Source organism: Rana temporaria, chromosome 2 (assembly GCF_905171775.1).
Source record: "Rana temporaria chromosome 2, aRanTem1.1, whole genome shotgun sequence".
NCBI classification, from domain to species: domain Eukaryota; kingdom Metazoa; phylum Chordata; class Amphibia; order Anura; family Ranidae; genus Rana; species Rana temporaria.
This window is the reverse complement of record NC_053490.1, coordinates 232,467,126-232,490,341: the sequence shown is the minus strand read 5'-3', so window position 1 is coordinate 232,490,341 and position 23,216 is coordinate 232,467,126. Positions and strand designations below refer to the sequence as shown.

General features: G+C 39.4%; 1 protein-coding gene across 1 annotated transcript in view; it reads right to left on the bottom strand.

Annotated features, from left to right (window-relative positions):
- LOC120926558 (zona pellucida-like domain-containing protein 1) overlaps positions 1-23,216 on the bottom strand; it is a 70,077-nt gene that overhangs the window by 13,617 nt on the left and 33,244 nt on the right. Inside the window, exons 6-10 of the mRNA XM_040336625.1 lie at positions 19,624-19,721; positions 11,719-11,799; positions 7,603-7,774; positions 4,843-4,960; positions 1,598-1,621 (exon numbers count right to left, since the gene is read on the bottom strand). Coding sequence (XP_040192559.1) covers positions 1,598-1,621; positions 4,843-4,960; positions 7,603-7,774; positions 11,719-11,799; positions 19,624-19,721 — 493 coding nt within the window. The remainder of the gene's footprint in view (positions 1-1,597; positions 1,622-4,842; positions 4,961-7,602; positions 7,775-11,718; positions 11,800-19,623; positions 19,722-23,216) is intronic.

Below are 23,216 nucleotides of genomic sequence, written 5' to 3'. Positions count from 1 at the left end.
AAAGTTGCACCTCTGTTGAGGAGCTCTGCTTGTTTTGGGGTGAAGTTAAAATTGGTTTTACTGATATATTTCCCACCCCTCCTTTTTGACACTGCTTGGGGACGTCCCACTTGTCAAGATTTAAGGAGCTGTGTCTGTCCATGGATTTAGAGAAAAGGATTTTATGGTGAGTTCAAAAAATCCTATAGGTATACAAAAAAAAAACAGAAGATCTGTTTTCTGATTTTCGGATCGTGTGTATGGGCCAAAAATTAAAAGGATCTAAACTAAACATCTGGTGGCTGCAAATTTACACTGATCTGCTGAGGGATTCTGCTTTGTTACAATGTTACTTGCAAACCAGTAAGCAAATGAAAGTCCACCTCTTACAAAGAATAATACACATATATTTGCAGAAAAAAAACATGCATTTATTAATGATTTCAAATCAGCCTGCAAAGCATTGCATCATGCAGACACTTTCTTCAGCTCTACATCCCAATATATGGACTTTCAGTTAAAGAGCTGGAGGAAGTGTCAATGGGCTACAAAAGTGCCAATCACCATACTGTTCTATTGCAAACTACAAATCCTTCTGCCATGGTGGCAGATGGAACTTGTAGTTTATTCATTCGGAGATCTCTGCTGATGGGAGATGAACCCCCACATGAAAGGGCTTAACGATTTGAGGCTGTCAGCATGGGCATGTAGCCACCTTGCTTCACGCATGTGTAGTGTATATATAAAAAAGGCAGGGTCCCATTTAAATTTTTGTTTTAATAGTTTAGGTATACAAAAAAAAAATGGCAACGTCACATGACCACTGGGAATGTTCTGGAAGGTCACATGACCTGGTAGAACGTTCCGGAAAGGGGGCTCAGTATATAAAGCTGGCCCCATGGGAATTTCTTCACCAGTTGGTCAGTCTGCAACAAGCTCCCACCCTTGTCACGAGCATGTATATCTGGTTTGTCACCCTTTATATTTAAAGGGGGACTGGTGTTTATCAGATATTCTGTATTTTATGAATTAATAAAAACTATTGAAATTATATTTGTTATTACACCAATAAACGGCCAATTATATGCCAAACAAAGTTGTGAGTGCCTTTTAACTAAGTGTTCTTTTTTAGGTATTCAGGGGGGGAGAGGTGCGGCCTACATTCCCATGGAAGATTTGGTGGTTGGGGAGTTTGCACCATGTTACACCCTAAATAAGGGTGTAATATGTCCATCTGCTTCTCTGCCTCAGCCAATCAGATGAAGCGTTGTATTCATTCATAGAATACAAAGCTTTGCATGAATGGCCCATCTGATCAGCTTTAAACATTAATGAACAGTTATGAACAAAGTGACCTAAAGTGTTCCTTGCACACATTACTTGAGTGTGCAGTATTATAGGAGTAGGGGCAGCTGCAATGGCTATCCTTCAAATGTTTCTTTCCGTACTTTTATAAAGCTTTGCTATTTGTCATATACAGTAAATATGCATTCAGTTCCACTTAGCACATGCTCTTCTTTTTAAATAAAACATCTACTCACTCTTGTTTGAGAACTGCATGATTTAATATTATAATACAACATAGCATTCTTCTGACAATAAAAAAATATCTACTTACCAGGTGATGAACTGGTTGGATTATCTATGATGAAAATGGTAAATTATTATGTCACAATATTTAAGATGGATAATTTAGACTCGACTATAGTACTAAAGTATTATATCCCAGTAGCTATACATTCATTACTTTTGCCTTTTATTATAGAAAATTAGTTGAATCAAAGCTCTGCTATGTATGTCATACACACTGAGAAAAACATTCAATTTTATTGCTCCCTAAAATGTCTTACCTGAGAAGCCATGAGAATATTTGACAATCGGTGTCCTTATAATTTGAGTAAAAATATGTACATGCTGCATTATAATGATATAATATCAAATGGGAAAATTAAGTGGTTGTAAACCTCAGTCATGAAATATGCATGTCCCTCTATAGCATGACCTTTTTTTAATTAAAGGCACTAGGTGTCATTTCTGTCTGCTGCTTTGTTCCTTTGCTATCAGCATGACTCCCTTCTGACAAGTTTTCCCGACACCAATAGAAAAATGGTGACAGGGGAGGGACCTCCACCTTATTGACAGCCTCAGCTTTGTTGCTGTTTGAATGGGGGGATGTATCCTTTCCCTCCAATTGGCTCTGTGTTCTCATTGAGCTCTGCAGATTGTAACTTCAGCTCTCCACCCCTTTTTCTTATTTTATTTATATTTTTAAGGCTGTGTATACTCTTACAGATACTGACTTAAGTGACCAGCCACAGGTGATACACAAAGATAAAACAAATCCTCCTAAATACAATTGTACCTGTTTATCTGCAGCTATAGCATAGCCACCTAAAACAGATGAAAATATTTTTATCAGCTCCACCAGATGGGCTGGGGTTCTGATGTCACATACTGCACAGAGGAGAGATCAGTGGAATCTGAGACCTGAGTGGAGGGAAAGGACACGCCTCCCTCTATACAGAAAAATAGGGAAACTGGCACAGTACAGGCTGTGCCTGGCCTTCGAGCACAGATCTGCACATGGTGAGATTTCCCAAGGATGCTTAAAGGTGGCAAAGCTGAGGACTTTCACAATTGCCATCTTTGCACATGTGCAGGAGAAACCCACATATGAGCAGATATTAAGCGGGACCTGTGCATGTGCAGATGAGCCACAGGGCTCACTCAGGACTCTAAGCCCTGCAGCACATGTGCAGGGGTGGAGAGAACACTTGCCATTCTTGCCTAGGCGAGAAATGAGAAAGGGCTGCTTTGCAGCACAAATACATAAAATACCATTGCTATCCCATTGTGAGAGTGGGAAGGGGGAAGAGCAAGGGCAGCATCACATTTAAACAATTCAGCCCCGGAAGTTTTGGCTGCCCAATGACGGGCCATTTTTTTGCGATACAGCACTGCGTTGCTTTAACTGACAATTGCGCGGTCGTGCGATGTTGTACCCAAACAAAATTGTCCTTTTTCCCACAAATTAAGCTTTTTTTTGGTGGTATTTGATCACCGCTGTTTTTTAATTTTGTGCTATGAGCAAAAAAGAGCGTCAACTTTGAAAAAAACACTGGCCCAAATTCTCGTAGGAGTTACGCCGGCATATCTCCAGATACGCCGTCGTAACTCTGAGTGTGCGGCGTCGTAACTCTGAGTGTGAGTCGTTCGCGAATAGGGCTGGGCGTCCTTTACGTTCACGTCGAAAACATTGACTATTGCGGCGTAATTTGGAGCATGCGCACTGGGATACTTTCACGGACGGCGCATACGCCGTTCATAAAAAGCGTCATTTACGTGGGGTCACATCAAATTTACATAACACACGCCCACATCTTCCACATTTGAATTAGGCGGGCTTACGCTGGCCTATTTACGCTACGCCGCCGCAACTTTGCTTTGAGAATACAGCACTTGCCTGTCAAAGTTGCGGAGGCTTAACGTTAATAGGATAAGTTGCGCCCGCACAAAGATCTGCCCTCCTACGTGAATCTGGGCCACTATCTTTTACTTTTTGCTATAGTAAATATCCCAATAATAACAATAAAATGTTCCTCAGTTTAGGCCAATATGTATTCTTCTACATATTTTTGGTAAAAAAAAACGCTAAATATTGGTTTGCGCAAAATTTATAGCATCTACAAACTATGGGAAAGATTTATGGCATTTATATGGCATTTTTTTAACTAGTAATGGTGGTGATCTGCGTGTTATATTTTTTTCATTGTTGCGGCCGACAGGTCAGACACAGACACATTTTTGGGACAATTGGCATTTACAGAGCAATCAGTGCTATAACAATGCACTGATTACTATGTAAATGTCATGGGCAGAGAAGGGGTTAACACTAGGGGAGATCAAGGGGTTAATTGTGTTCCCTATTGTGTGGTCTAACTGTGGGGGGAGGGGAATGACTATAGGAGATGACAAATCGTGTTTTCTACTTTTGTAGAAAGACACAATCTGTCCTTCTTTTCTCAGACAGCACAGGGATTTGTGTGTTTTACACACACAAACACCTATACTCCTGCTCATGCATGTGATCGGCGGCGATCGCACCAGTCACATGCATCGGGTTCCCTGCTGTGAAGGGGACAGAGCTTGTGCACCCTCTGGTGGCTCGTCTGGGTGAAGCTGTGTATATATATATATATATATATATATATATATATATATATATATATATATATATATATATACGGGATTTCACCCAGGAGAGTCATTTTGTCCGATATCTGCGTGAGCCAGTTGGGAACCGGTTAAAGTGGTTGTAAATTCAGAACCTTTTTTTTTTTTTTTTTTATCCTATGCATGAAGATAAAAAGCCTTCTGTGTTCAGAAAACCCCCTCAGCCCCCAATATTTACCTGAGCCCCATCTCTATCCACCGATGTTGCATGAGAAACTCTGTTGTCCGGGACTCTCCCTCCTCATTGGCTAAGATGACTGCGAAGCGCCATTGGCTCCCGCTGCTGTCAACGTCAGTGAGCCAATGAGGAGATAGAGGTGGGGGTAGGCTGAGGCTCCATGTCTGAATGAACACAGGGAGCTGAGGCTCGGGTACCCCATAGCAAGCTGCTTGCTGTAGGGGTACTCAATAGGAGGGAGGGGCCAGGAGCACCGAATAGGGACTCGAGAAGAGGAGGATCTGGGCTGCTCTGTGCAAAACCACTGCAACAAAGCAGGAAAGTATAACATGTTTGTTATTTTTAACAAAAAACAAGACTTTAGTATCACTTTAAGGGTTAAGTTCACGTTAATATCTCCCATGTCACTTTTCAATTAGTGTATATTAAGTGTTGTGTGTATTTATACTTACTAGTGTCAGCACTGGTAAGAATCCCCAGAGAAGTTACTGTTGCTGGATCAGAAAGTGAAGGATAACCTGAAGAGCTTGAAGCTGCTCTAACACTCCTCCTTTTTCGATTTGAGCAGACCTGTAAAGAAATGTTTGTGCAGTTTTAGTACTAAAATAATAATTTATGTTAAAACATAACTGCAACACAATTTGAACCAATTCAAGCATGTTTTCCTAACGGTGCATTTCTGCAGGCTCACTAATGTGTACATCATTTATTTTGAATGGACTGCCAATGTACCCCAACACAGTGGAGTGTTATTCACAATGTCACCAGTCATAGAGCAGTTGCATTGCTGTGAATTGTGATAAAGCATATTACTATACATTTTAGTGAGTGTTAATGCAATGCCAAGTATAATTACGGTAGGTCCCTAACATTTTTAAGCATTATCAAAGAAAAAATGGTACTTTTAGTACTATAGTTTGTCACAGTTCCACAGGTGTACACAATTTTAAAGTGACAGGTTAGGTGTCTATTTACTTGGCATACCATCATTTAATTAAAAAATTGGGTATTATATTGTGTTGGCACTAAAGTTCATTAACTTTCATTTTTTCCTGAAAATTTGCATTTGATAAACCCATGTGCAAATATTATGTGATATATAAAATTGCCACACCCACCATTTTATTCTCCAGGGGATTTTCGTTCAGAAAATATATATTGTATTGGGGTTGTAAGTTTCTAGCAAAAAATTGCAGAATGTGAGAAATTGGCCCAGTTTTAAAGCGATTAACACATTGGGAAACATGAAAAACTGTGCATACTGTACTAAATCAAGATTCATTAATCTTAGTCACATATGTTTATTCTTTCAGAAGCATTTCAAGTAATATTCTTCACCAGAGGCATAGGTTGAGCAAACTCAGAGATTTATAGCTGAATGCCTACAGAAGATATGAGACATGGTGGTGCGGTCCCATGATGGTAGGGTCCCAAGAAGGAAAGGGACAAATATAAATGTAGAGATCCCAAGAGCAGCTTAACCGCTTAAGGACCGCCTCACACCGATATACGTTGGCAGAACGGCACAGCTGGGCATAACCACATACATGTGGGTATGTGGTTCGCGCACGCTGCAGACGGCACGCTCGCAACCCGATCTGAGCTACGTGACCGCGGCACCTGCAGGCCCGATCACTGATTTTCAAAGATGAAATCCCACTGGCACCTGCTCCATACTCTGCACAAAGGATAAAAACATTTTTTTTTTTTTATCCTTTGTGCGGTGTATGGAGCAGGTGCCAGTGGGATTTCATCTTTGAAAATCGGTGAAAGTTTTTATGTCTTAGCAGCTTTAACTGTTTTTCCTTAGAAAATGATATCAATATAGTTGTTCTGTGCCTTTCCTGGTGTTGTATTGTTGCAGTGGATCTGCTATGTGCCTTAGCTAAGATCTTTAACCACTTAAGCCCCGGACCATTTTGCAGCTAAAGGATCAGGTCCCTTTTAGCGATTTGGCACTGCGTCGCTTTTAACTGACAATTGCAGGGTCGTGCAACGTGGCTCCCAAACAAAATTGGCGTCCTTTTTTTCCCACAAATAGCTTTCTTTTGGTGGTATTTGATCACCTCTGCGGTTTTTATTTTTTGCGCTATAAACAAAAATAGAGCGACAATTTTGAAAAAAATTCAATATTTTTAACTTTTTGCTATAATATCCCCAAAAATATCTAAAAAAAAAATGTTTTCCCTCAGTTTAGGCCGATACATATTCTTGGTAAAAAAAAAAATGCAATAAGCTTCTATTGATCGGTTTGCGCAAAAGTTATACTGTCTACAAAATAGTGGATAGTTTTATGGCATTTTTATTAATTTTTTTTTACTAGTAATGGCGGCGATCAGTGATTTTTATTGTGACTGCAACATTATGGCGGAGGCATCGGACACTTTTGACACTATTTTGGGACCATTGTCATTTTCACAGTAATCAGTGCTTTAAAAATGCACTGATTACTGTGAAAATGACACTGGCAGTGAAGGGGTTAACCTGTAGGGGGCTCTAAAGGGGTTAAGTGTGACCTAATGTGTGTTTTTTACTGTAGGGGGCGTGACTTGGTGTGTGACGTCACTGATCGTCGTTATCAATGACAGGGAACAGACGATCAGTGACGGGCTCACTAGGAAGCACAGGGAGAGGTTTGTGTACACTTACCTCTCCCCGTTCTTCAGCTCTGTGACCTGATCGTGGGACACCGGTGGTGATCGGGTACCACAGGCGTGGTCACGTAGCTCAGGACTGGGTCGCAAGTGCGCCGTTTAGAGTTAAAAAGGAGGTCTGGTGCTAGAATTGCTCTGATTGTGAAAATATGTTTCCATATGAGTGCATGACCTATGTGTGCTCTCGTATTTAAGCATAAGCATGGGGGATAGGGGCACTTTAACCCTTTTGCTGCCAGGCCCTGTGCTCTACTGTTAAACTCTGCTGGTTGGACCATTTTTGCATTTTTTCCATTGCTTATTTGTTTTCCCTTACATCTTACAGAGTTTGTAAAAGACCCCCCCCCCCCACAAACATCTAATTTCTAAAAGCACATGACCAGTAGAAATAAGGTGCATTTGAACATAGTGTATATTATATAAACATACTGTAGATTGTAGGAGTGCCAAAATCCTTTTTGTTTCAAGTGTAAAATATGGGTCAAAATAAAAAGGATGTCTTTGTTTACAGTGATATACAGAGAGCTAATCACACTCGGGTATGTCTGCAATACTTACTGGCTTAAAGGATGAACATGCAGACACTTCACAGAGTCTTGTAATACAATGCAAATAAAACGTTGACACAGCCTGTTGATACTGTTCAAGGAATCGGAAGGCTGAAAAGTAAAACTGGGCAACCTGACTGTCTCCATTTGTTTTAATAAAAGTATATTGATCCTTTTGACATCTATAGAATTAGATAAAAAGATTAGTACAACTTCATTTTATGTCAGCTTGTTCAAGTCACAAACTGATTTACAAATATATATATATATATATATATATATATATAATTTTTTTACTTCAAACCAAAAAAAAATTAAAACATGAGGGAGACTGAGGGAGAATTGTTTAAAAGGTCTTGGTGAGTGACAGAGTATAGGCGGGTGTTTATACTGCAAGAAATAAGAGACTAGAGACGACATGGCAATGTAAAATTAGCAAGCATAGATATCATTTTAAATAGCCATTTTAGTCCCAAAGTTACTGGAGACAAAGAACATGGAAAAAGGTTTTACTACAAGAATGAAAAGACCACAGAGGATACAGCAGTGTAGAATTGACCAGGAGTAGGATAATTTTGAATGAAAATTTTTAGGCCCAATTTTTTTTGAGACAAAGATCACAGGTATGGGGATCTGCTTAATTTTTTTTTTTTTTGAGACTACAGAGGAAACAGCTATGTAAAATTGGCGAGCTGCAAGTCAGCCTTGATCAGGGATAATAGGCCTAACTGGTTAATGCCTACATGTTATCTATGGGGATAGGGGTGTACATTGAATGTGAGTAATATAAGCTTTTTTAGTTGCACGTGGCTCTTACAATTTTTTTTCCCTTTTAAATGATGCAGTGACTCCCACAAAATGCAGGCCCAAAAATGGATGGTAAATAACAAGTTATTGCTCCACTTTGAGCACCCCAGACTTAAAAGGAGGCTTTTTAAAATGAAATTAAAAATGATAACCCCACACAATGCCACCCCAAAACTCAAGTTTAACCTAAATGATGCAGATGTTTGCTGCAAAAAAGAGTCAGAGACAAGTAAATACTATTCTTTAAACACCTCAAAAATTAGGAAAAGGCCCTAGCAACATGAAATAAAAAAAATAAACCCTCAAATTAATGCAAATCTAAATATACTACATTTGAAACAAAAGCCTTACAGCAAAAATAAATAAATAAATGCTTTGTGGAGCATGCTTAAAGTGGCTGCTGACCTCAAATCAACAAAATAGGCAAATTCATTTATTGCAGAAAGGGCTAACAAAGTATAGTTTTATAACTGAACTAAAACAAACCCTGTTGAGTTTCATTGCTTTTCCTGCTATAGCTACCAATACATTAACACTGGGGTTAATTTACTAAACCTGGGGGAGTTAAAAAAAAACAGTGTGGCTGTGCATGGTAGCCAATCAGCTTCTAACGTTAAAGGGTCACTAAAGGAATTTTTATTTTTTTTGCTGAAATGACTGTTTACAGGGTATAGAGACATAATAGTTAACTGATTCCTTTTAAAATTATTAAAAATAGATAAAAAAACAATCATATAATGTACCTGCAGTTTAGTTTAGTTTTTGCTGTTGTTTCCTGGTTCTCTGATGTACAGAGCCAGAGAGCCAATATAGGGCAGTGATGCTTTGTAAAAACGAAACTGGATTGGTGCTGACACACAGTAATCACACCTCCTTGATTAGTCACCACAGTGAGAAATCTCCCAGTACAGTAAGTGTCCAGAACAGAGAGGAATTACAGCAACATCAAAGCAAAAACGAACAATGAGGACATGAAACCAGGACTGCAGTAAGGTAAAGGAAGCTATTTAGCTAAAAAAAAAAATTCCTTTAGTGACCCTTTAAGCTTTTTCAATTAAAGGGTCACTAAAGGCAAACTTTTTTTTTTAAATAACAAACATGTTATACTTACCTCCACTGTGCAGCTTGTTTTACACAGAATGTCCCCTAATCCTGTCTTCTGGGGTCATTCAGCGAGCTCGCATGGTGGAAAGCTTTTGCGAGCGCGCTCCCGTGATACAGCGGCGGGCATAGCCGCCGACAGTATCACTCGGCCCCACCCCCCGGGGCACCGCGTCATCCGCTGTAATTGACAGCAGCGCCAGCCAATGGCTGGCTGCTATCAATCCGTCCAGCATAGCCAATCAACAGCCAGGCTGGGAACCGAAGAGGATCACATGGACGCGAGGGACTTTCGAGGGGTCAGGTAAGTAAAACGGGGGTTCGGGGGGGCGGTACCGTTGGATGTTTGTTTTTTCACCTTAATGCATTGGATGCATTAAGGTGAAAAAATATTTACTTTTACAACCCCTTTAAGCTTTGACAAGCTAAAAAAAACTGGAAGCTGCTTTCTATGCAGAGCTGCACTAGATTTTGCTCTCCAGTTTTGGTAAATCTATGGCTGCTCCATGTTCTCTTTTTATAGTTGGGGGGGGGGGGGGGCTTGCACATAACAAATCCATCATTATAGGCTCTTCACTAGAGTCACTAGATTATACCACTTTTTGGTCACGCTAGAAACACTTTTGAGTGATTGATACTAGCTTCCATTTGTTCCATATTTACCTGTTATTTTATGATGATATTTTGTATGTAACTAATTTCATTTGTCTTAAGCGCAATATCACTATTGTAATGGAATAATACTGCGCTGGTCTGAAAAGACGTGGAAAATAAATTGATCTAAATCGTGCCACAATGCTAATGAAACAAATAATAATATGCGATTGCTGCTGCAGCCAAAAAATGTTAGATAAACATCAAAGACGATGGAAAATAAAATAAAGCTGCGCTGCACTAATGATATGGCTTAAATTCAATCTATACCCAATTGGATCATAGATACGTAAATAACCATAAAAATAAAATTAAAGTGAGTATAAATAATTAAAAGTGACTAGTGCACACTTATTTGAAGTGCAATCCGTATGTACAAGGTCCCAAGAAAAATTCAACAAAACTCCAAACTCAGTGCAAATAATGAATGCCAGATAGAAAGGTGCTGAAAGTATCTCAGGAAGAACTGTCCAGGTAACAGGATAGATGAAAGCCGCCACCTCCTATCTATATCCTGCTTACTGGATGGAATGGATCCCTATAAAAGGAATAAAAAGCGCTTGTGGCTCTACAGCTCTGATGATATTCAATCAATCAATCGTGCCCCTGGAAGAAGTCCACGATAGGACAAAACGGCGTAGGGAGGAGCGGCGTGCTGACGCCACTATTGTGTGTACCTCACTGCCATCCGGAAGGAGCGAGCAGTACGAGAGAGCCGGCCGGCTAGAGACTTTTACAAAAACGCTTACTGTTATTCTACCAAATGTGAGTGAAACTGACATTTTTTTATTAAACTAGCTTTGTTTGCAATACTGCTCTATGTCGATTCTTTTTTCCTTTTGGATGATTATCTACATGGCGACTTGTTGGAGAGCTGTAGTGTGAACATAGAGGAAAGCTAGATTGTGAACTGAGAAGTGAGGACCCTTTTCTTGCTGGATTGAATATCATCAGAGCTGTAGAGCCACAAGCGCTTTTGATTCCTTTTATAGGGATCCATTCCATCCGGTAAGCAGGATATAGATAGGAGGTGGCGGCTTTCATCTATCCTGTTACCTGGACACTTCTTCCTGAGATACTTTCAGCACCTTTCTATCTGGCATTCATTATTTGCACTGAGTTTGGAGTTTTGTTGAATTTTTCTTGGGACCTTGTACATACGGATTGCACTTCAAATAAGTGTGCACTAGTCACTTTTAATTATTTATACTCACTTTAATTTTATTTTTATGGTTATTTACGTATCTATGATCCAATTGGGTATAGATTGAATTTAAGCCATATCATTAGTGCAGCGCAGCTTTATTTTATTTTGCAATATCACTATACCAATTTTTATAAACTATGTGCACAGTGAACACGTTTTAGATATTGCTGCTTTGAGATTTTTTCTATTCAATTATTCACTATATACTCACAGTAGCGCGAGAGACTACTCCATACTTTTTATAAGTCTGGACATATGTTCAATATGAGTAACGCTATAAAACTATGATTCCATAAATATATTAACATTAATTGTATTTACAATGACATGTAACAACATATTTATTTGATAACCTACCCTACAAAAAGGTCATAGGAGGTTGAATTGGTTGGGTATGGGGAGGTTGAAGCATAGCATCTATCCAGTAACACATTGAATCTGCAGGAAAAGGCATATATTTTACATGTGAATAATTCTCTAATTCGCATTGCTAAATCAGAAACCTAAGCAGGACATCTTCTCAAATATACATTTGTCACATTTAATTCTACCAACATATTCATGTCTTCTTTAGGTATTAGGTTACCCAAAAGTTATATTTTGAGATTTAATATCACTCAAATATGATTTGGGTTATTTAGCGTTCTTTGACTGAGTGCAAACTTTAACACAATAAAAAAAAAAGGTATTGGTAAATAGTAAGGAGGCCTAAACTAATTCACAGCCATCTATATATTGTACATATAGCACTTAACCCCGAAGGAGCTGCTGATAATTGGTTGGGCCTGTACTCTGCTTTTGCTCCCACTGAGAAATTTCTCAACCCTCTTGACACAGCTGTGTAACAGTGTTGGTGTAAAACCCAGACGAGGAACAAACCAATAATTACACTATACATATATTATTCCTCTATTTACCTGGGTATCTGTTCTGCCACCTGCTTTGAGAACAAATAAGCCCCACACCAGGTTGTACTTAAACCAGACTGTAAGTTTACTGAAGGCTGGTCTAAAACAGAAATTTCAATAACAATATTGACACAAAAACTTAACACAATAATGAACCAGGTATATGTGGGCAATTATCACCCAAAGGTCAATCAAATGGCTCTCGCAGGCACGTCTCCAAGTGGGACTAATGCTCAGAGTGGTAAGGTTTTGACACCGGGCTTTTTCCCACTTCCAGCATGGCCGCAAGGCACACTATGCAAGGTTATTAAACGATACAACACAAGATGGTTTATCCAGAGCTCCCCCTGCAGTGTAATGCAGTCTTTTGTATGCAGCAGAAACACAAGGCCTTACAGTGATGGTATAGTCTCTTTTCTTCTTTCTTCTGCTAGCTATTATACTGCAGTGTTTGTAATCCAAAGGTTCAGCAGATAGTGAAGTAACTTAAAATGATGGATAACAGCAACTCCAGTTATGCAACACACTTTTAACTTCCTCTCGTGAAAGTATACCCCAATCATTGGTCAACACCTAATGAGAGGAATAGGCTTTAAGGCCCAGTTGGACTCAGCCTGTTTAACCTCCTGAGCGGTATTCCCGAGTCTGGCCCGGGGTGGGATTTCAGCACCAATAGCGGTAACCCCCGAGCCAGACTCAGGATCGCATTGCAGTATTCACAGGCAGAGTTTACTTACCTTGTCCCTGGATCCTGCGATGCCTCCCTGCTGTGTGATCGAGCGCTCTCCTCGCTTGATTCACACAGTGCCGAGTACCGCCGAGCTCCATTCCCTGCGATGTTAAAAAGTAAATACACAGTACACATACAGTAATCTTATAGATTACAGTACTGTATAAAATAATTACACACCCTTTGTCCCTAGTGGTCTGCCCAGTGTCCTACATGCACTTTTATATTATAAATACTGTTCTTTCTGCCTGGAAACTGTAGATTGTTCATAGCAACCAAAAAGTGTCCCTTTATGTCAAGTGGTTTTAGACCAGCTAGAAAATAGCGATAATAAATTAGAATCACTTGCAGAATTGAGTGATAGCGATTTGTGGGGAAATTGTCATCAAACAATAAAAGAAATGACAGCAAATATCAGTGTTTTTGATTTGATTACATTATTGAATAATTTTTATTATTATGTTGTTATTTGGTATTATTTATAGTTATTTATTATATCATAATTTATGACTTTGTGTTTCAAACTTTATCATACCCGGGATGTCTACTAGACTCCTGTTTTGTCAGATTTAAGTGAGTTATTTCTAAGAATTACAGGCCTACAATATAAAATGCCAAATTTCCATGCAAAATAATGGTACCGCTTTCAGCACCTAAAATTTAAAACAATCATACCACCAGGGAGGTTAAATGAGACCCCCCTGTGGAGGTGCAGGTCTTCACTAGTCTATAGCATGTTAAGTGTTTTGTATAACTTTTGGCAACAGCCCTCTCGCCACACCAGGCCAGGAAGGTTGGATGGCTCTGCTCCGGTGATCTCAGTCCTGCTGCCAACCAACACTGTCACTCTGAACCGCTCCGCCAGACGACCGAGCACCTCGTTTAGCTCCCTCGGATGTCCTGGATCCTCCGGTAAGATTACACCACTGCTCCAGCACTGTAGTGAGAGTCTATGCAGTGGTTGCGGTTCCGTTCTGTTCTATGAAAAGCAGACCGCGGCTCCTCCAAACGCACACCCACAGATCCCTGCAGGCAGGTCGCGCATCCCAGTCCAAAGAGAGAAAAATGCCTGCGCTGGACCTTTTATTTCCTACCCAGCATGCAGTTCAGTCACCTAAGGTTCATTGGTAGGTGGGTGAGCATTGTGGGTAAGTGAGTCCTTTCACAAAATAATTAAGCCACTTCCTGCCTAGGCTTTTATGTGGAGAATAAACAAGTTTCATTCACATTATGCCACCAGAGGGTGTCAACGGCATGCTAAAAACATTATAGCATTGCATAACATTATATGGCAAAAATCCCAGCGCTACATACAGAATAAGGGTAAAAACATCATGGATTACATGAAGGAATATAGAGTTTATTACTCAAAACGTTAATCTACAAACGGCAAGACAGACAATACATAGGACAAGCATGTATCCAGATAAGTGCTAGGAAATGTCATGATATTTACCAGTGGTTTTGTATGAGGGCCCCCTGTAGGGGTTGGTTTTTCTTCCCTCCATCTCTGTTTAGGGCCAATAAAGACCCATCTCTCATAGACTTGCATAGGGCCATCCTGATTGGTGGGACTATCTTACCCCTCTCCTACCTCCCAGGTGCATCTCATGCAGGATTGGACAATTTCCCCATCCCCTAGGTTTAGCATAACTCAGCCCTTTACTAGCAACTCCTCTCTTGGGGAGAAAATTAATTGGGCCAGGTCATAACCTTCTCATGAATGGGGCATTAGTTATGCAAGGTCATATCCTGGGAAAATTGTTTATTTTTGAACAGCTGGCAATATTCTCTGCATATCAAAAGAGAGCCTCTTTTGAAGTGGAGATAGTATTAACAAAGGGTGTTCGAAAGGCCTGGTCTTGATACTTACTTTGGCCCCATATAGTCTGCTAAAAAGGTAATGAATTTAGGTGTTGTCTTTTCTCGCATATAGATTTATGGTTGGTAAATAGCAGAGTACCCTCTGTGGAGGCACATATATGTTTAGCCCTACCTAACATTCCTGCACTCGAAAAGAATCTAGTAAATCAATGAATTTCCCACACTACAGCCTGAAAACCTGGCTCCCATAGATTTGTACATCGAATTATATCAACCCAGTAAAAACAAAACCCAATATCTCATACCACTAAATATATAATGTATATTTACAGTTGTTAATGGAGATTACACATAAACCATTATTTCATGTGTGGTCTTAGTTTGCACTGGCCACAAGGGGCCAACTGTTACATAATGGGTTTATGTGAAACCACCATTAACCACTTCAGTGCCGGGAAGGATTTCCCCCCTTATGACCAGGCCATTTTTTGAGATACGGCACTGCGTCGCTTTAACTGACACATTTGTGCGGTCGTGCAACGTTGTACCCAAACAAAATTGATATTTTTTTTTACCACAGATAGAGCTTTCTTTTGGTGGTATATGATCACCTCTGAAAATTAGGGGATACTAATGCGCAAACCAACAAGGTGGTGGAGTTGGAGGAAAAAAACTAAACAAATGTGTAGCAGTGTTCACACTGATGGCACATAAAGAGAGAAATAGGCACTCCATAGTGTAGTAATTCCATAAAAATTGTGACTACCTCATCACTTTGCCAAAGGATATCTTCTGAGAAAGTGACAAGGTAGTCACAATACACGTGAGGACAGGAAGAGCCGTGGTGACACCACTTCCGGGTTACGGCCGAATCCGGAAGTAAACGTTATGCATGTTGTTTTAATGCTGTAACTACTCTACTTAAATGTGAGTTTTTTTATCTTTAATAACATTTATTATTTTTATGGAATTACTACACTATGGAGTACCTATTTATCCCTTTATGTGCCTGTCTGAGATTGTGAAACCAGGAGGTCCATAAGAGTGGAGGGATCACCTGCACTGGAGGATCAGCACTTGCACTTTTTGTATGACACTGCAATTGAAATTGGATTGCCTGTGACTCCCACTGTTTTGGACTTTTATGCACATTGCTGTGGATAGCTTATAGAAATTTTCCAGCACAAGGAACTGCATCTGCACATGTTGCTGCTTTTTTGGATTTGCCTACTTTGCACATATTGTTGTTTGATGCACTTTATACTTTACATCACTGAATATTTATTTCTCTTTCGTTCATGGATGGACACAGCCTTAATCTTGACGAAGTGGGTATTAGCCTATCTTTTGGAGTGACTAGGCAGAAACTTATAGTAAATGTTAAACACATCATACACACCCTACAGCCCCGCCCAGGGGGCGGGCCCTCTGGGTATAACCCCTCTCTCTGCATCTCGCAGATCAGTTTTTTTTCTGCCTAGTTAAGGAGAAGACCTGGAGGCTTTATTTCAAATTCAGTTTTGGATTTTTTTTTTTTTTCCTGTGATCTTCGATCAACTGCCGACTGGGCGACAGGCTGGATCCTAGATGTAGTCCCCCCAGTTTCGGCCATCGAACGTGTGGTGACCATAGTTACGCACTGGGTCATCCACAACATGCCCATTGCTCTACGGGTGGCCGGTGAGCTAGATGCTCCAGGGCACGAATATGACCGGTCTATAGGGTCAAGTCGCAGCTGCATAAGAGATTCTGCTTACCTGTGTCCTGCTCTATGCTGTCAGCAGCCATTTTTGCTGTGTCCATGCTGTATTGCTTTACTTAAACTGGCGGCCATGTTCTTGTGGCCGCATTGTATTGGCCTCTAGCGACGCTCGGCGGCCATGTTCTTGGTGATTCCTGCTGATGTGTACTGACTGCTGTATTACTCTGCTGCACTGTGGTTTTCTGCTAAAACGGCCGCTCGGCGGCCTCTGCATTTTTTGCTCCAGGCTCCCAGATACGGCGGCGCTCTGAACGATCGTTCCTGTAGCTGCACTGGGTAGGCCTCTAGCTGCCATTCGGTGCCCATTTTCCTGTAGATCCCACACTCATCTAGGCTGGCGGCCATGCTTTTGTGGCCCACGCGCTGTTGGCCTCTAGTGTCAGATCGGTGGCCATTTTACCATGGATCAGACCATTTAAAAACGGCAGACGAACAGATACACGCTGCTGACTGATCAGTCTGAAAGATTGACAAAAATAGCAGCCCCACATGCAGCCTTCGATCCCATCTTTGGAGAGCACAGATCGACAGACACACTCTGCTAGAGGAAGTAGCTCTGGTAGCTAAACCACTTACTACGGTTCCTGGGAGGTGAGTCCTCTGAGGGAGAACCCCTCATCTCTGCTGCAGCCAGGAGTGGTGGGTTACTTGTTTGGGAGTCCCTATGTCAGGTGTGCAGACAGCATGGCGTCAGAAGTGGCTGTTACCCCCCCCCCCGAGACACCTGAGCTGGCAATTGATGCCCCTGCACCCGATGTATCGGTGGATGCTATGTTGGCAATCCTGGATTTGTTACCAAGGTGGAAGCAGCATGTGGGAGAACGGGGGCTAGAAAGCACCCTTCCCCCTGCCATCTTCTGGGGACAACTCGGATGCAGAGCCGGGTCCAGCTAGCGCTCATGACCCTGGCTCTGAGGTATCTGAGGATGCAGACCAAGATGGCCCAGATAGTGAGGCCAACTTCGGACCCAGGTCAGCACGCGATAGGGCTCTAGTAAGTGACCTTATCACAGCAGTGCAAGATACTCAAAAGATAGAGGGGTCTGCAGAAGCAGCAGATGCGCCGGTCCCCTTTGGGTTCCGTAAAGCAACCCGCACTGCAAAGGTGTTCCCTTGTGTGTCTTATTTAGACAAACTTTTATACAAGGAGTGGGATAAACCACAGAAGGTTTTTTCAGTCCCTAAAAATCTGGCGGTGATCAGGGGTAGACAAAGATCTGACTGGATAGGTTCAATTCACCAGGCAGCCAAGGAAAACATTGACCAAAAACCCAGAATGCAAAAACACTCAATTGCGTGATTCAGTAAAATATGGGGCTTATTAAAGAATAAAATGACACTTACAGATGTTTTTATCCTTTGTGTTTGTAATAGATAATAAAGCCGGCCGGGATGCAGACACCCATCACATTAAATGCTGGAATACAGAACCACGCCTCAATGTGAGTCTCAGGCAGTGGAACCCATTTCTACTCCAGGTGAAACTTAAAAACTCACTTACATAAAAAATATTTAGCCAATAAAGCTAACAAACTATAAATGGAAGATAGGAACATGTTATAACTTGTATTAAAAACTAAATGTAAATGAAACAATCTGAAAACCTCGGATCCCCTGTCCCATTAAAGAACATGGAAGAAACAAGCATAATGTAGCTCAACTATGCCTCCAGTGGGCAGAGGAGGCATAGTTGAGATACATTATGCTTGTTTCTTCCGTTACATCTGAAATGTACGTCAGGAGGCTGACGTCATCGCCAGTGGACGGGTGTCTGAAAAATCAGCGTTAATATGCACCTACAGCATATTAACACTGATTTTTCATGTCAAGAGAACAGCATTTACAATAAACCAGTGTGCATGAGGCCTTACAAGTCATCTGTCGGGGAGCAACAGAAAACTTTCACTAGAGTTTTTACATACAGTTGTTTTGCTTCATAGCAGATTACCATTTGTTTTTTATAAGATCTTTAAGAAAATTCTGGGGCCCAAATAATGTAATGAAATGTATGTTGTTGAATGGACAACACCCATGTCTAAAAAAATTCACACTAATCCTAGAGAAAAGGTAAGACACTTTTCTTTAACCAGCATGCATCGAGCATGCTACTATAGAAGTAGCACACTCTACAATTAAATTGGTGCATCTGATGTCAATTCTCAAGGAATTACCATTCTCTGAAAGTTGACAAGACAGTATGAGGCATAAGGTCCATGATACAACCACTGCAATTAATGTGAATGAGGTTTATTTTTACAACAAAATAAAGGGGCCCACTCTTGGGATTGGAAAATGCTACATGGTATATGTTGGTCTTTCTAATAACTTGTAATGCAGCAAAGGCATTTTGTAGGAACATGCAGATCTGCTAGAATACCTGCTGGTGGCCCTGTGGTTTCTGGATCTCAGTGGTGCCATATCAGTATCTACCAGTGGGGATCTCCCAGCAAAGCCTGCTGCTGGCTGCTTCTGGGCTATTTAGCCCCACCTAATTGTCTTCTCTATGCCTCAATATTTTGCCTGAACCTGCTCTGTATCCTGTATCCATCCCGACTTCCTCCCTGACCTTTCTCTGCCCTTCTTTCCATTTACCTTTCCCCCTGCAGTTCTAATTTGTATATAGTTTGTTAACTTGTTCCACTTTATACACATTTTCACTGGCTTTATTTGTTGCATTGTTGCTGTATGTCTTATGCTATCTGTTAGTGTGTCCCCAATAAAATATTTTGGCTTTCGCTAGAACAGTGTAATACCCCTTTGTGAATTCAAAATATATACCAGACAACAGGTCACCTGCATTCGTTTTTCTGGCAGCATTTGATTCATATTTCTATAATCAGTTCTTCATTTAGATTAAGAACCACATCTTGAGCAACCTTTTTTTTTCTTTCTGGTGTGAACTAGTTGTATCTCTAAATAACTCATATATTTGGACCACTGAAAATAATGCATTTTAAAATCATCTTGGCTTTATTTGTTGCCTCTATTTCCAGTATCTGTTTCATTGCAAATATGCTGTAGTACTTGTATGATCTTACTTTTCAGTCAAGTTGGTTGCTCCTACTTCAACATATACTGTACGGTTTAACTTGATTCCAGTTTGTGGGATAAAAAGAGGTCTGGCATAACTTGCATCCTAAAAAAAAAAGTGTATGACAACGAATATTCAACTTTTCTTTTGAGAGATTAGATATTGACAACCTTCTCAGGCAGTTGTTAAAAATCCTTTTTTTTTTTTCAATGGTTTATTTTTAAGGAACACAGGGATAGTACAGACATCTAAACAGAAATATAATGACCATGGTATATCTACATGTAAAGGTCAGCATAACATTTATTGGATGCAGATCAATTGGTGAGACACTATAGAGATCCACAAGTCTAGGTACTAAGAATTCTCTGTACCCCGTGCATAATTTAACATGGTTAACACCGTTATTACCCACTTCAACCCCAGAGGATTTGGCTGCCAAATGACCGGGCAACTTTTTGCGTTTCGGCACTGCATCGCTTTAACTGACAATTGCGTTGTGGCTCTCAAACAAAGTTAATGTCCTTTCCCCCCTCCACAAATAAAGCTTTCTTTTGAGGGTATGTGATCACCTCTGCGGTTTTTATTTTTTGCGCTATAAACAAAGAGCGACAATTTTGAAAATAATCTATACTTTTTGCTATAATGAATATCCCCCAAACAAAAAAACAAAAATATATATATATATATATATATATATATACATATATATATATACATACATATATATACATATATATATACATATATATATACATATATATATATATATATATACATATATATATATATATATATATATATATATATATATATATATATATATATATATATATATATATATATTTATATATATATATATATATATATATATATATATATATATATATATATATATATATTTATATATATATATATATTTATATATATATATATATATATATATATATATATATATATATATATATATATTTATATATATATATATATTTATATATATATATATTTATATATATATATATATTTATATATATATATATATTTATATATATATATATATTTATATATATATATATATTTATATATATATATATATTTATATATATATATATTTATATATATATTTATATATTTATATATATATATATATTTATATATATATATATATTTATATATATATATATTTATATATATATATATATTTATATATATATATATATTTATATATATATTTATATATATATATATTTATATATATATATATATTTATATATATATATATTTATATATATATATATATATTTATATATATATATATTTATATATATATATATATATATAAATATATATATATATAATATATAAAAAAATCCTCAGTTTAGGCCGATATGTATTTTCTAAATATTTTTGGTAAAAAATCGCAATAAGCTTATATTGATTGGTATACAAAATAGAGGATGGTTTTATGGCGTTTAAAAAAAAAAAAAGCTTACTAGTGACGGCGATCTGCGATTAATTTTTTTATTGTGACTGCGATATTGCGGCGGACACATCAGACATTTTTTACACTATTTTGCGGCTATTGCCATTTATACAGCGATCAGTGCTATAAAAATGCACTGATTACTGTGTAAATGACACTGGCAGGGAAACGGTTAACCACTGGGGGTGAGGAAGGGATTAAGTGTGTCCTAGGAAGTGATTCTAACTGTGGGGGCTGGGCTTACTGTGACACAACACTGATCACTGCTCCTGATGACAGGAAGCAGACGATCAGTGTCCTGTCACTAGGCAGAACAGGGAGATGCCTTGTTTACAATGGCATCCCCCCATTCTGCTGCTCCATGACATGATCGGGGGACACCGTCAGACAAGTCTGCGGGTCCTGTGGGAACAGTCATGGAGGTTGCGGCGTGCACGTGCCCCGCTAGGCGCCAGATTCAAAGCAACATACCTGTAACCGAAAAAGGTGAAAAAAAAGGGGGGTTGGGAAAGCAACCAGTCGTACCATCAAACTGTTAGAACTAGGAGTCCCACCACAGCACATGCCAGGTAATGGGCAAATCTTTTTTTAACAAGATTAGATTTGCGAAAATGTCAACTGAACTATTGTGGGTCAAGGGTTGTTTTATTTACTAAGCTGATTAACATTGAGTGCGACATTGTGTCTGAATATCTTTATTTTTTATGAGGAATTGTGTGCATTTTGTGAAAGGGTTCATAATATCCTTATACTTTTCCACCCAAAGCATGGGCAACTTGGAACACCTGGCTAATGCACTTACTCTAACTTTATAGAAAAGTCTACCAAAACACCCCTAGATCAACTTCTGTACAACCACAATACCGATGCATTAAAAAAAAAATCCTGCATTTATGGCCAGCTTTAGTGGCTTCTTGCCCCTTTTGTATTTGTATATCCCCAAAGAGGAGTGAGGAAAGGCAGTGCTTTGTTAAGGTTAATTTGCAAGTTATGTTAAAAAAAGGGCTGGGTACCTGGGCACTGTCATAAGGGATATGTACCAATGAAAACAAAATTATAACTGCAGTTCCAAAGGGACGGAGTCTGTTAAATGGCAACATTAATAACACCCAAATGCTTTAAAAAGCATGCTTGGGGAGTGTGGCTTTCCCATGGCTGAATGAAGATCTCCTGATGCGCTGCTCTTTTCGAAGCTTTCAGCTTATTTTCATCTATTCCAGACTTGCAATTGCCCAAAATGAATGATGAGATACTCCTGAAAGGTATCTTGGTGTCGAGCAGAAGCAGGTCATGCATTTACAGAAATGTATACATCAGTCCCAACAATCTCAGATATCTAAGACATGCTCTAATATGCTGTCCACAATCATATGGATTTCTCTCCAACTCGGAGCTGGCTTCTCCAGCCATCCCTGCTTTCCTGTTGGTAGCCTCCTTGGAACCTCACTAAATTCTCAGAACACTGTGGCTGACCTAAAACTACACTCCTAAATCCTCTCCCTACCTCCTAGTGAACATGGAGGGCTATATTTCAAGACTTGTGAAAAGCCATGTACTGAAGGATGTAGAAAAAAACGGACATCTAAACAAAACTTTTATAAACTAACCTCTTTTGGCATTCAATGTAGATTTAAGACCTCAATATTCTAATGGACAATCAAGAAAATAGAATGCACAGGAACAACATTTATATGCAGGGTGTCTTTTAATCAATAGAACTTGAGGCCATGCCAAGCTCCATTTTCAACCATATACTGTAGAAACCAAAGGATTACCCACTTGGACTCAACAGAGCTTACCATATATTGGGCCAAAAAAAAGCCCCACAGATCCAGGTAGGATAAGGGGCATGTATTTTGCCAAGTACATTATTTTGAGGTTAATGAGGCCATCATGAAAGCATGCTCAGTCCTCTAATGAAATTAATTTCAAATGCACTCCCATACAGTTACTTTTTGACATGTCAAGGAAGACCCTACAGCTACATAGATGCCCAAAACCATTTTAGATCTCCTATGGGGACCTACAAATGAAATACTGGTAGGGATACTCATTTCAGATGGGAACTCATGAGCTCTGAGGAAAAAAAAAACAAGTCAATATGCCACCCACCTCGT